The sequence below is a fragment of the Thalassophryne amazonica genome, chromosome 18 (assembly GCF_902500255.1).
Source record: "Thalassophryne amazonica chromosome 18, fThaAma1.1, whole genome shotgun sequence".
Classification (NCBI taxonomy): Eukaryota; Metazoa; Chordata; class Actinopteri; order Batrachoidiformes; family Batrachoididae; genus Thalassophryne; species Thalassophryne amazonica.
In genome coordinates, this window is record NC_047120.1 from 70,726,217 (window position 1) to 70,739,092 (window position 12,876).

The following is a 12,876-nucleotide window of genomic DNA, read 5'->3' on the forward strand; positions in this document are numbered from 1 at the left end:
AGAAATTTAAGTGAAAATGCCGCCGGTGCGACAGAGAAACACGAAGAACTCGAATGCAGCTGAGATAGAAAAGAAGATCAAAAGGTGAGATATGGAAGAGCCGCAGAGTTTGTTTAAAAAGACTAAATATTTGAGTTGTTTCTGCTCGAACGTGTTTCAAACTTGAATAAACATTTGTTTTAAACCGTGTTAGAAGAATCGAATTGACATTTAAAACCTGTTAAATTTCTCTGTTCTTGTTTTTTTTTAACGTGCTTTATCAAGAAAAACAGAAATACTGAAAATCTGCATATTTGAGAAGCTGGAACGAGTTTAAATCTGTTTGAAAATGCTTAAAAGATGAATTTCTTGTCATAATAATTGCAGAATATTTAACAACCTCTGTCATAGTCCAGTTTTCTTTTGGTTCCTTGAAAATTCAGCAGGATTTTGTGGGCAATTGATAATATGAAGTATTATATAACAACTGAGTGGATCCTTGTCATTTGATTGGTGCTTTGTGTGTCACATGACATGGATTAATTCGTCCCATTTGTGTTGCATTGTGTTTAGAGTGTAGTTTGATTCCATACATTTGGTACCATTGCACTCTGCGCGCATACACACAACAAATCCATTGCGCTGTAAGCCGTCTAAGTTAGAATGACAAGCTCGACTAATTTCTGAAGTGATTTTTTTTTTCCCGCTGCATTGAGGAGTACAGTATTTTTATTATTATTATTATTTTTTTTTTTTTTGTAGCGCACCACCCGCTTGTGGGACAACACGTGACACAATGATTTAATTGAGCTAAGCTAACTGCGCTAGTTCTTGTAACACACACAAAATCCACTCCGCTGCTGTCTGGATGCATGAAGAACTGCTCAGATGAAAAGCTGATGTGATTTTTGGCTCGACTGTGGACAGTTTTTTTTTTTTTTTTTTTTAACGTAAGTCTGAAGTCGGTGCACAGCATCACGGGCTATATGTCGCAATTTGGATATTAGTAGCAGTAGAACACCAAAATGTAAGTCCCTTTTCTGTCATTTATAAATTAATAAAGTATCAAATAAGGATCTATTTTAGCTGTTATATAAAACAAATAATGAATGTTTTTACATTTTTTTCAATGGAACGAATATTTAATTTGGTGAAAGCTGAAACAAACCATTCGATGTGAAGCCGAGTTGAATGGTTTGTTCACCTCCATGAAATATTCGTACCATTGAACTCGTAAACATTAATTATTTGTATAATATATAATGAAGCACCGTATTAACACCGCATTTTGTCTAATTTCAGTAAGATACTCTATGTCCTCCTGGACTTGACCAACACTAGTTCAAGTGTTGAACTTGAAGAGGCGTTCAGTGACACTCATGTCTTTGATCTCAAAGGTCTTCGGCCTTTGAGTTGAAATGATGGCTATGAAGTCCTTATGGAGTCATGAGGTCACTGGGTAGAGGTGTTTGGTGATGTCAATACCTTTGCAGGAGAACAAAGGTCCTGGTGGTTTCTGTCTTATTGTATAGTTGTCAGCCAGTGACCTAATGTGAAGACAAGATGTCTTTAGTATAGTGGTACTTCAACCAAAGTGTTGAACTTGTAGAGACGATAAATGGTAAATGGACTGCATTTATATAGCGCTTTTCCATCTGCATCAGATGCTCAAAGCGCTTTACAATTATGCCTCACATTCACCCTGATGTCAGGGTGCTGCCATACAAGGCGCTCACTACACACCGGGAGCAATAGGGGATTAAAGACCTTGCCCAAGGGCCCTTAGTGATTTTTTTTTTTCCAGTTTGAACCCATGATCTTCTGGACTCAAGCCCAGCACCTTAACCACTAGACTATCACCTCCCCTCTAATGTGGAGTGATGTTCTTGACTCTGGGTCCTTGGCCTTTGACATCAATGGAGTCATGAGGCCTTTGGTGATGCCAATATATTTGCATGAAAACAAAGGTCTTAGTCTTCAGGTTTCTGGTGCGTCTTGTCTTATTGTATAGTTGTTGGACTTGGATGCTAGTCAGTGACCTAATGCGATCACAGGATGTCTTTGGTACTTGGACTCTTCAGAGAATCCACTGGAATGACTCTGTGTCAATTGCATTTTGAGGGAATATTAGCTCTGGTACTTTAGACATGTGACATGTTTCTCTGGCCATGATCCAGCATGTAGGAGCCTCGGAGTTGAGGACTCCATTGATTGAAGAAACCCGTGGTTGGTGATGCCCATGTTTCATCTGGCCACCGTTGATAGATGGTTACTCTTGAGAGGTGTGGATGGACCAGTTCGGTTGTCTGCTTGGTGGTTAATATCTAGGACCCAAGGCGGGTCTGGAGGCAGGGCTGTGGAGCGGCAGGGCTGTGGAGCACCAGTGCCAGCTTGCTGACTCACCTGACCTGATCTGAACAGGTTTTGGATGCTTAGAGGGAACCTTTGCCATTCTCCAACTATCGATAATTGTGAAATTTGTCAAACATCTTTTGCACTAATCTTGTTCGCTGGGGAAAACTGTACTAACTTTGACCAAAAGTGCTGAAATTTATGTAAAATGAGCCATTATTCTATATATTACCATGGTGCTAGAAATTTAACCATGACCTGTGACCTTGGTCTAAGTATGCAGATAATGGTTAAATTTCTGCCATTACCAAGGTCCTTGATCTTTGGTGGCTCCTTCACAAAATCAAATCCCTTCTTCCCATCCATAAGTATTGTTTACCTGTCAAGTTTGGTCAGCATTATTTATCTTGCTAACGTGTATATACTATAGTTCCATAAAGATCAACACAGTTATATGCATGTTTGCCTTCACTGGCATCACGCATTAAAATGATTTGATTGTCTTCACCTAATGCTTGGTGTCTTTGTCAGAGGTAATGCGCTGCGGCAGGGATCTGCATGGAGAGGTTTCCGGTGGCTTGTGGTGTTATTGCTGGTTGCTGTTTGTGGCATGGCAGCATGGCTGCATGTGACTTCCCAGGACTCTGACATCACAGAAACCCTCGTCCGTCAGGGGGAGCTGATCTCGCCACAGCCCAGAGTCTACACCGTGTACTGCTCCGAAGACTACGACAACTACAAACGCTTTCCAGGTGAGGCCGTCACGCTGCACGTAATCATCAGTCAGCGCTCTGCTGTGTAAACAGGATGTGGTGGAGACCGAGTCCTCGTAACTGTGCCTGATGGTACTTAAGGTGGAGCAGTCCAAAGATAACAAACTGAAAAACAGCAGTTACTTTCAATATGAAAAGAAAAAAAAATACTGAAAATAAATGGGGTGAGAAAAAATAATTAACCTGAATGATAAGACAAACCCCACCTGAGTGAAATAATTTCTCCAGGGCGAATGGGCGCCAAAACATTCCACTAGATGGCACTATAGAACAAGCCTATGTCATGAAGATTGTTGTGTTCCACCAACCCAGCTACTGTGGTGATGGACTGATGTTGTCCAGCCCATTTGTTGGTGATTTTCAGTTTATGAATGGATCCAGTCATTGACTGTTGTAGCACAAATAAAATTTTGTAAATATGGGAAGAAGATTGCCCCCCCCCCCTTATTTTAAGCAACATGCAAATTACAGTGAACTGCACCTTTTTTGTATCAGTTGATGAATAAAGCTACAGTGTGCAGAATTTGGTGCCATCGTGTGGTCAGGTTGCAGATTGTATTGTTTTTTGGTTCTTTGGCGACATGGATTGATGATACATTGCCTTCTCTTATGATAAGCAAAATGTATGATCCTACGTTTCACATACAGGAGGGTTCTAAAATCTGTTAGCCTGCCTTAGCAACCAGTAGACAGTGAATAGGGCAGCCACTGATTCCAGTTCTGTTTTCTGCCCAAGCTGCAAAATGTACAAGACTGAGTAATTATGCCCTCTTTGTTCTGCTGTATCAACATGGCGACCTCCAAGAGGGGGCCGGCTCCCATGTTGATATGAAGGGCTTGTTCTAAACTTACGGTCATATATTGATCTGGTGTTGTAGGTAATTATAAACTAGTGAACAGTTGGTTAGGGGGGTGTGTGTGTGTGTGGGGGGGGGGGGGGGCGGGGGGCGGGGGGGGGCGTGTCTTTAAGCCTTCACACTGTAGCTTTAAATGTCATTTGTACAAGGTTCTTGTTTGGAATTCCTGAGACATTTTTTCCTATTTTGTCTTACTGGAATCAAAATAGTTTATAGGTTCCTAAATCTAAACCCAACTACTATAATACAGACGCACTGGAAGCAGCTGCTTCATCTGAAGGCGTCTCGTAGCAGGACACTTGGAACGAGAGTTTTGTCAGGCAAGTGTGAAAATCATTAAAATGTGAGGAAAAGTTGCACGAAGGAGCAAAAGCAGAACATTTACAAACAAAATAATTCTTAAAAGTGTGAGTGAGGGCATTATGGGTCTGTAAAATGAGAGGATTTAAAAAACTATGCAGCTTTTGTTTTATTGGTTGCATTCATTTCTACGGAGCTCCCCCTACAGCTCAGGAGTACATTTGTCACAAACGTCTTGTTAAAAACACATTGGCGTTCCCCTCTCTCCTTGCTTTCCATGTGCATTTGTTTTCAGTCAAGCCGACGAATGCAGTTCTTTTTTTCTTTTCTTTTTCACCGGCTCTGCCATGATAATGATGATGTAAGAAAGTTTTTGTTGTTTTCTTCTTAGAGCTGCTAGCTCACCGGTGCCTCGACAGTGGGGCGTGTATGTAAAAGTAGTAAGATGGCTACGTGCACAGATGCAGCGGTTCCTATTGCTCCTTTTCCGATTTGTTTTTATTTGGTTTTGTCTCTGGTGTCTCTTAAACAGCACTAAAATGAGAGGCTCTACCTCAGTTTCATTGTACTTCTGTTCAATGACAGTTAAAGATATTCTGTTCATTGTTGTTGCTGTTGTGCCATAAAGCAGTTCGTATCGCTTGTGACACCCCGAGCCTACCCGAGACCGGGTCGGCGTCCCTGAAGTTACAAGGCTGGTTTTCTGTGCCGAGACTCTTGATGAAGGAGACGGAGTTATTTAACTATTACAATCACTTGCAAACTATAAAATTATGGTCAAAATGTTGCAAAGGTCCTCTTTAAACCAGGTTTAATACATGACAGACAAAAAGTGCTTCCAGAAAACTTTTGTGGCACTTATGAGAAGAATTTTCCCCCATTTTCTCTTTTATCCCTTCCATGATCCAAAACCCAACAAGGCACCGTGTTTTCTGTTTGTCTGGTTAATTAATGTTTGTGAGGGGTGGGGGCATTATTGCTGGTCACTGTAAATATTTGCTTGTTTTTCCCAGGATGCACCCCTCAGAAATGTGGCCGCGCAGTCACTGATAATGTGGTGACAAGAGAGGAAGCTCAGATCCTCAGGAGGTAAACAACATCATAGCCCCCCCCACCCCACACACACACTTTCACACTTTACTGATGCTTAATTGATTCATTGAAATTTTTTGTCTGTCTGGTACGCAGGCTGGCTGAGAGGGGTCTGGCACTGGCAGGATCTGGAGGAGGAGTGAGTACATCTAAATGACCCTGCGTGTCAGCATAGTGGCAAAGCAGGGTATTGCAATCAGTCCTGTGTGTGTGAACAAATGAGCACAAACAAATAAATACATTTTTAAAAAAATGACTGGATGGATTTTCACCAGATGTGGCAGGAACACTACTCGGGTGGATATCAATCAATCAATTTATATAGCGCCAAATCACAACAAACAGTTGCCCCAAGGCGCTTCATATTGCAAGGCAAGGCCATACAATAATTACGTAAAAACCCCAACGGTCAAAACGACCCCCTTTGAGCAAGCACTTGGCGACAGTGGGAAGGAAAAACTCCCTTTTAACAGGAAGAAACCTCCAGCAGAACCAGGATCAGGGAGGGGCAGTCTTCTGCTGGGACTGGTTGGGGCTGAGGGAGAGAACCAGGAAAAAGACATGCTGTGGAGGGGAGCAGAGATCAATCACTAATGATTAAATGCAGAGTGGTGCATACAGGGCAAAAAGAGAAAGAAACACTCAGTGCATCATGGGAACCCCCCAGCAGTCTAAGTCTATAGCAGCATAACTAAGGGATGGTTCAGGGTCACCTGATCCAGCCCTAACTATAAGCTTTAGCAAAAAGGAAAGTTTTAAGCCTAATCTTAAAAGTAGAGAGGGTGTCTGTCTCCCTGATCTGAATTGGGAGCTGGTTCCACAGGAGAGGAGCCTGAAAGCTGAAGGCTCTGCCTCCCATTCTACTCTTACAAACCCTAGGAACTACAAGTAAGCCTGCAGTCTGAGAGCGAAGCGCTCTATTAGGGTGATATGGTACTACGAGGTCCCTAAGATAAGATGGGACCTGATTATTCAAAACCTTATAAGTAAGAAGGAGAATTTTAAATTCTATTCTAGAATTAACAGGAAGCCAATGAAGAGAGGCCAATATGGGTGAGATATGCTCTGTCCTTCTAGTCCCCGTTAGTACTCTAGCTGCAGCATTTTGAATTAACTGAAGGCTTTTTAGGGAACTTTTAGGACAACCTGATAATAATGAATTACAATAGTCCAGCCTAGAGGAAATAAATGCATGAATTAGTTTTTCAGCATCACTCTGAGACAAGACCTTTCTAATTTTAGAGATATTGCGTAAATGCAAAAACGCAGTCCTACATATTTGTTTAATATGCACTTTGAATGACATATCCTGATCAAAAATGACTCCAAGATTTCTCACAGTATTACTAGAGGTCAGGGTAATGCCATCCAGAGTAAGGATCTGGTTAGACACCATGTTTCTAAGATTTGTGGGGCCAAGTACAATAACTTCAGTTTTATCTGAGTTTAAAAGCAGGAAATTAGAGGTCATCCATGTCTTTATGTCTGTAAGACAATCCTGCAGTTTAGCTAATTGGTGTGTGTCCTCTGGCTTCATGGATAGATAAAGCTGGGTATCATCTGCGTAACAATGAAAATTTAAGCAATGCCGTCTAATAATACTGCCTAAGGGAAGCATGTATAAAGTGAATAAAATTGGTCCTAGCACAGAACCTTGTGGAACTCCATAATTAACCTTAGTCTGTGAAGAAGATTCCCCATTTACATGAACAAATTGTAATCTATTAGATAAATATGATTCAAACCACCGCAGCGCAGTGCCTTTAATACCTATGGCATGCGCTATTCTCTGTAATAAAATTTTATGGTCAACAGTATCAAAGCAGCACTGAGGTCTAACAGAACAAGCACAGAGATGAGTCCACTGTCTGAGGCCATAAGAAGATCATTTGTAACCTTCACTAATGCTGTTTCTGTACTATGATGAATTCTAAAACCTGACTGAAACTCTTCAAATAGACCCTTCCTCTGCAGATGATCAGTTAGCTGTTTTACAACTACCCTTTCAAGAATTTTTGAGAGAAAAGGAAGGTTGGAGATTGGCCTATAATTAGCTAAGATAGCTGAGTCAAGTGATGGCTTTTTAAGTAATGGTTTAATTACTGCCACCTTAAAAGCCTGTGGTACATAGCCAACTAATAAAGATAGATTGATCATATTTAAGATCGAAGCATTAAATAATGGTAGGGCTTCCTTGAGCAGCCTGGTAGGAATGGGGTCTGAAGTCATTACTAGTTAAAGTTAAAGGAATACTCGGCTCAATAGAGCTCTGACTCTTTGTCAGCCTGGCTACAGTGCTGAAAAGAAACCTGGGGTTGTTCTTATTTTCTTCAATTAGTGATGAGTAGTAAGATGTCGTAGCTTTACGGAGGGCTTTTTATAGAGCAACAGACTCTTTTTCCAGGCTAAGTGAAGATCTTCTAAATTAGTGAGACGCCATTTCCTCTCCAACTTACGGGTTATCTGCTTTAAGCTGCGAGTTTGAGTTATACCACGGAGTCAGGCACTTCTGATTTAAAGCTCTCTTTTTCAGAGGAGCTACAGCATCCAAAGTTGTCTTCAATGAGGATGTAAAACTATTGACGAGATACTCTATCTCACTTACAGAGTTTAGGTAGCTACTCTGCACTGTGTTGGTATATGGCATTAGAGAACATAAAGAAGGAATCATATCCTTAAACCTAGTTACAGCGCTTTCTGAAAGACTTCTACTGTAATGAAACTTATTCCCCACTGCTGGGTAGTCCATCAGAGTAAATGTAATTAAGAAATGATCAGACAGAAGGGGGTTTTCAGGGAATACTGTTAAGTCTTCAATTTCCATACCATAAGTCAGAACAAGATCTAAGATATGATTAAAGTGGTGGGTGGACTCATTTACATTTTGAGCAAAGCCAATAGAGTCTAATAATAGATTAAATGCAGTGTTGAGGCTGTCATTCTCAGCATCTGTGTGGATGTTAAAATCGCCCACTATAATTATCTTATCTGAGCTAAGCACTAAGTCAGACAAAAGGTCTGAAAATTCACAGAGAAACTCACAGTAACGACCAGGTGGACGATAGATAACAATAAATAAAACTGGTTTTTGGGACTTCCAATTTGGATGGACAAGACTAAGAGTCAAGCTTTCAAATGAATTAAAGCTCTGTCTGGGTTTTTGATTAATTAATAAGCTGGAATGGAAGATTGCTGCTAATCCTCCGCCACGGCCCGTGCTACGAGCGTTCTGACAGTTAGTGTGACTCGGGGGTGTTGACTCATTTAAACTAACATATTCATCCTGCTGTAACCAGGTTTCTGTAAGGCAGAATAAATCAATATGTTGATCAATTATTATATCATTTACTAACAGGGACTTAGAAGAGAGAGACCTAATGTTTAATAGACCACATTTAACTGTTTTAGTCTGTGGTGCAGTTGAAGGTGCTATATTATTTTTTCTTTTTGAATTTTTATGCTTAAATAGATTTTTACTGGTTATTGGTGGTCTGGGAGCAGGCACCGTCTCTACGGGGATGGGGTAATGAGGGGATGGCAGGGGGAGAGAAGCTGCAGAGAGGTGTGTAAGACTACAACTCTGCTTCCTGGTCCCAACCCTGGATAGTCACGGTTTGGAGGATCTAAGAAAATTGGCCAGATTTCTAGAAATGAGAGCTGCTCCATCCAAAGTGGGATGGATGCCGTCTCTCCTAACAAGACCAGGTTTTCCCCAGAAGCTTTGCCAATTATCTATGAAGCCCACCTCATTTTTTGGACACCACTCAGACAGCCAGCAATTCAAGGAGAACATGCGGCTAAACATCTTGAGATGATTAACATTTGGAGAGGCTCAGACAAAGGTCCAGTTCAAAGGTCAACAAAAACACATTTTCTGTTATCTCCAGAGCCAGTAGGATGAGAGCAATGAAGTTCATGCTGGTCAGCAGAATATTTGTTATTGATTGGTATAAGTGGTGTCATGATGAAGTGAGAGAAGGACTCGGGGTTTGCGTCGGACCTTTGATACATTTCATATGCTAGTGTAACCACGGCGGCACCTTCATATCTCATCATGCGCTGTTTGCATGTAGCAGTTTATTGTTAAGGTTAGATGAAATTTAAAAAAAATGTCACTGCTGGTTAATTTGGATTTAATTTTGAGAGCCATTCTGAATGAAAATAATGATATTTTAGTTTAAATGAATAATTTGTTAAATGTGTGATGCTTCGTGACCTCAGATCTCTGATTTTGCGGATGATGTGGTTCTGTTGGCTTCATCAGACTATGACTGTCGATGTGCACTGAGCGGGTTTGGAGGTGGGTGGGGGGGGTGCAACTGGGATGAGGATCAGCATCAAATCTGAGACTGCGGTCCTCTGGGTTAAGAGAGCGTTATTGTACCAAGTGGAGGAGTTTCGGGGTCTTGTTCACAAGTACGGGGGTAAGATGGAGCGTGAGATGGACAGACGGGTATTAAGAAGACTGAGGATACGCTGGAGGGATTATATCGTTTTTATAGGAATCAATGCGTCGTAACCGAAGAGGTGGGGCTCAGGTCTTGGAATACGCACTGATGCTGTGTTTTGCTCAGTCTCCTTGATTACTGGATGGCAACCACCCAGGCAGACATCAGGTCCATCCCCACTTGCCAGTAATCCACATGGCTTCAATTCATGCTGTAGGTGGCGCCACTCGGCAGTGCGCACACACAGCTGAAGAACCCCTGGTGTCACACTCATGAGACATCTCACACAGGCAGGAATTCCGATTGGCACACTGAATCCCACACTTTTTTTTTTTTTTTTCCTCTCCATGTCAGCTGGTGTGTAATAAAGTACTAAACCACTCACTCAACATGCCGTCAATGTTTGCTGTTGCTAATAAAACACTCAGTCACTCAGAAAATTAATCCATTAGAATAAATTAAGATCATATATTTTCCAGACCATATGGTCTGACAGGCCCCCCCCCCTTCAGGAGGCATTTTTGGACAGGTGCAACTTAAGAGTCCAGAAAATAGTTTTTATCCATAATGCGCTATATAATGTCGGCATTTGTCTGGGAACCTGAGTTTGTACGGTAACTGGACTGAAAGCTGCAGATGTGAGGACGCTAACAAACCTTTTCCAGCCTGTTTCTATTTAATACGACCAGAATCTCGCTTGAAAACTCATTATGAGGGATTATTTGGTCTTTCTGCTGTTGTAGCTGCCCTCTCTTGACACTGGGGGGCAGGCTGTGATTATAAGCAGAACACTGACTTACAAAGAGAGAGAACATTCTCACTCAGATGTCCCCGAGGTGTCTGTCCTCTGGCCTCAGCATGACTGGTGCACAGCTGGAAAATGAGATGCGCTACGATGCATAACTGATGGGAGGGCAACAACAGGGACTTCTGGGAAAACTAATTATTTTAATGAGTAATGCAGCATCTCAAAGTAAGCACAGAGCAATAACATGGGGACAGTGAACACACCGCCAAGAGTTTTAGCTTCAGCGCTTACTAACTGGAGCGTGTCACTGATTTTCCATTTTCCTTCTTGGCCCCTGCAGGCTTCCATCTTGGACCTGCATTCTGGGGCATTATCGATGGGAAAGCAGTTCGTCAACATCTACAGGTGAGCGTGCACGTGTTGCTCTTATGTCTGCTGGCTTGCAGGAGTTACTTCCCGAATGTGTTGCAGATGGAACAGATTCTCCGTGGATTTGACTTTAGCCTCAGTTTGCCTGCTGCTGTTCCAGGGGAGCTGTCTTGTCCGGGTCCAGTGGCCCCGTGCGGCCTTCATTCATCACTGCCATCAGAACCCAGTTCTTCTGGAATGTTTGTCTCCCCCTGCTTACACGTCTCACCCCTCATTTGTTTCTCCCTCGATTCTCCTGCTCGTCTCATTTAGCAGGTGGACGACGTGTGACGCTTCCAGAGCATCTGGCTGATTTGCTTCGGGAAGCGTTGTCATGGTTACGCTCTCCATCCTTTGCCCTGTGAAGTTTTCAGGTCTTTTCTGTCTGCTGTGTTTGGATTTTGGTGTTGTGCACTTGGCTGCTGTGCTTTGAATGTGAATTAACACCAGCGGTTCTGATCTCCTCTGCTTTTCTCTCCTCTGGTGTGTGATTGGGGGTGTGGCTCCAGGTATTTCGCTGATCAGATCAGGGACGTGTTCACCCAGGAGGACTTTGAGCTTTACAGGTGACTGTGAAAAATATCAGCCAAACATTTAGTGAAAATTGTTTGATTTTTGTGTCTAAACTGAGATATTTGTGTGTGAAAGTTCCATATTCACGCTTCCATAACATTCCAGACAGACAGAAGCAGTCAAATGCTGCAGGTCTACGCCCCCATTGGGCCGAGTTGACCTCTGTGTAACTATTAACTTACATTTCTACCAGTGCACAGGTGAACCCCGTTAACTTGTTTCGGCTTCACTCGCGGTCGATTTTGTGGACCCTGAAAATTTAGACTACTGTGTGTTTTTGATCAACTTCATTAAATCACAGTTTGATTTTTGTGGACCCTAAATTTTGAGTTTCTCCAGTACTTATCAGCTGTGTAACAGTGACTCCTAGAGGAATCAAGTGGTATAAACAATCAAGTCAGAACGCTCACAGATTTATTTTGTAGAATTTGCCTCAAGATCATTCCTACAAAACTGACAGGTACCGGCAGGCCAAGCGTGCCGCAGCCCGTGCATTCGCAGAGGCAAAAACTCGGGTCTGGGAGGAGTTCGGGGAGGCCATGGAGGAGGACTATCGGTCGGCCTCGAAGAGATTCTGGCAAACCGTTCAATGCCTCAGGAGGCAGAAGCAGCTCTCCACCAGCACTGTTTATGGTGCGGGTGGGGAGCTGTTGACCCTGACTGGGGATGTTGTTGGGTGGTGGAAGGAATACTTCGAGGATCTCCTCAATCCCATCGTCACGTCTTCCGAAGAGGAAGCAGAGACTGTGGACTCAGAGGCGGACTCATCCATTACCCAGGCCGAAGTCACCGAGGTGGTTAGAAAGCTCCTGGGGTGGATGAAATCCGTCCTGAGTACCTTAAGTCTCTGGATGTTGTGGGACTGTCTTGGTTGACATGCCTCTGCAACATCGCATGGCGATCGGGGACAGTGCCTCTGGATTGGCAGACCGGGGTGGTGGTCCCTCTGTTTAAGAAGGGGGACAGGAGGGTGTGTTCCAACTATAGGGGGATCACACTCCTCAGCCTCCCCGGTAAGGTCTATTACAGAGTACTGGAGAGGAGAATTCGACCGATGGTCGAACCTCGGATTCAGAAGGAGCAGTGTGGTTTTTGTCCTGGTCATGACACACTGGACCAGCTCTACATGCTCCATTGGGTGCTCGAGGGTTCATGGGAGTTCGCCCAACCAGTCCACATGTGTTTTGTGGATCTGGAGAAGGCGTTCGACCGTGTCCCTCGGGGCACCCTGTGGGGGGTGCTCCGGGAGTACGGTGTCCGGGGTCCTCTGCTAAGGGCTATCCGGTCCCTGTACGACCACAGCAGGAGCTTGGTTCGCATTGCTGGTAGTAAGTCAAACCTGTTTC

General features: G+C 43.1%; 1 protein-coding gene across 2 annotated transcripts in view; it reads left to right on the forward strand.

Annotated features, from left to right (window-relative positions):
* The window catches only part of uts2r2 (urotensin-2 receptor 2), a 27,359-nt gene continuing 14,483 nt past the window's right edge, over positions 1-12,876 (forward strand). For both annotated transcript variants that reach the window (XM_034194057.1, XM_034194058.1), the window contains exons 1-6: positions 1-84; positions 2,863-3,083; positions 5,275-5,350; positions 5,450-5,492; positions 10,890-10,954; positions 11,467-11,523. In XM_034194057.1, coding sequence (XP_034049948.1) covers positions 17-84; positions 2,863-3,083; positions 5,275-5,350; positions 5,450-5,492; positions 10,890-10,954; positions 11,467-11,523 — 530 coding nt within the window. In that variant the 5' untranslated portion in view covers positions 1-16. The remainder of the gene's footprint in view (positions 85-2,862; positions 3,084-5,274; positions 5,351-5,449; positions 5,493-10,889; positions 10,955-11,466; positions 11,524-12,876) is intronic.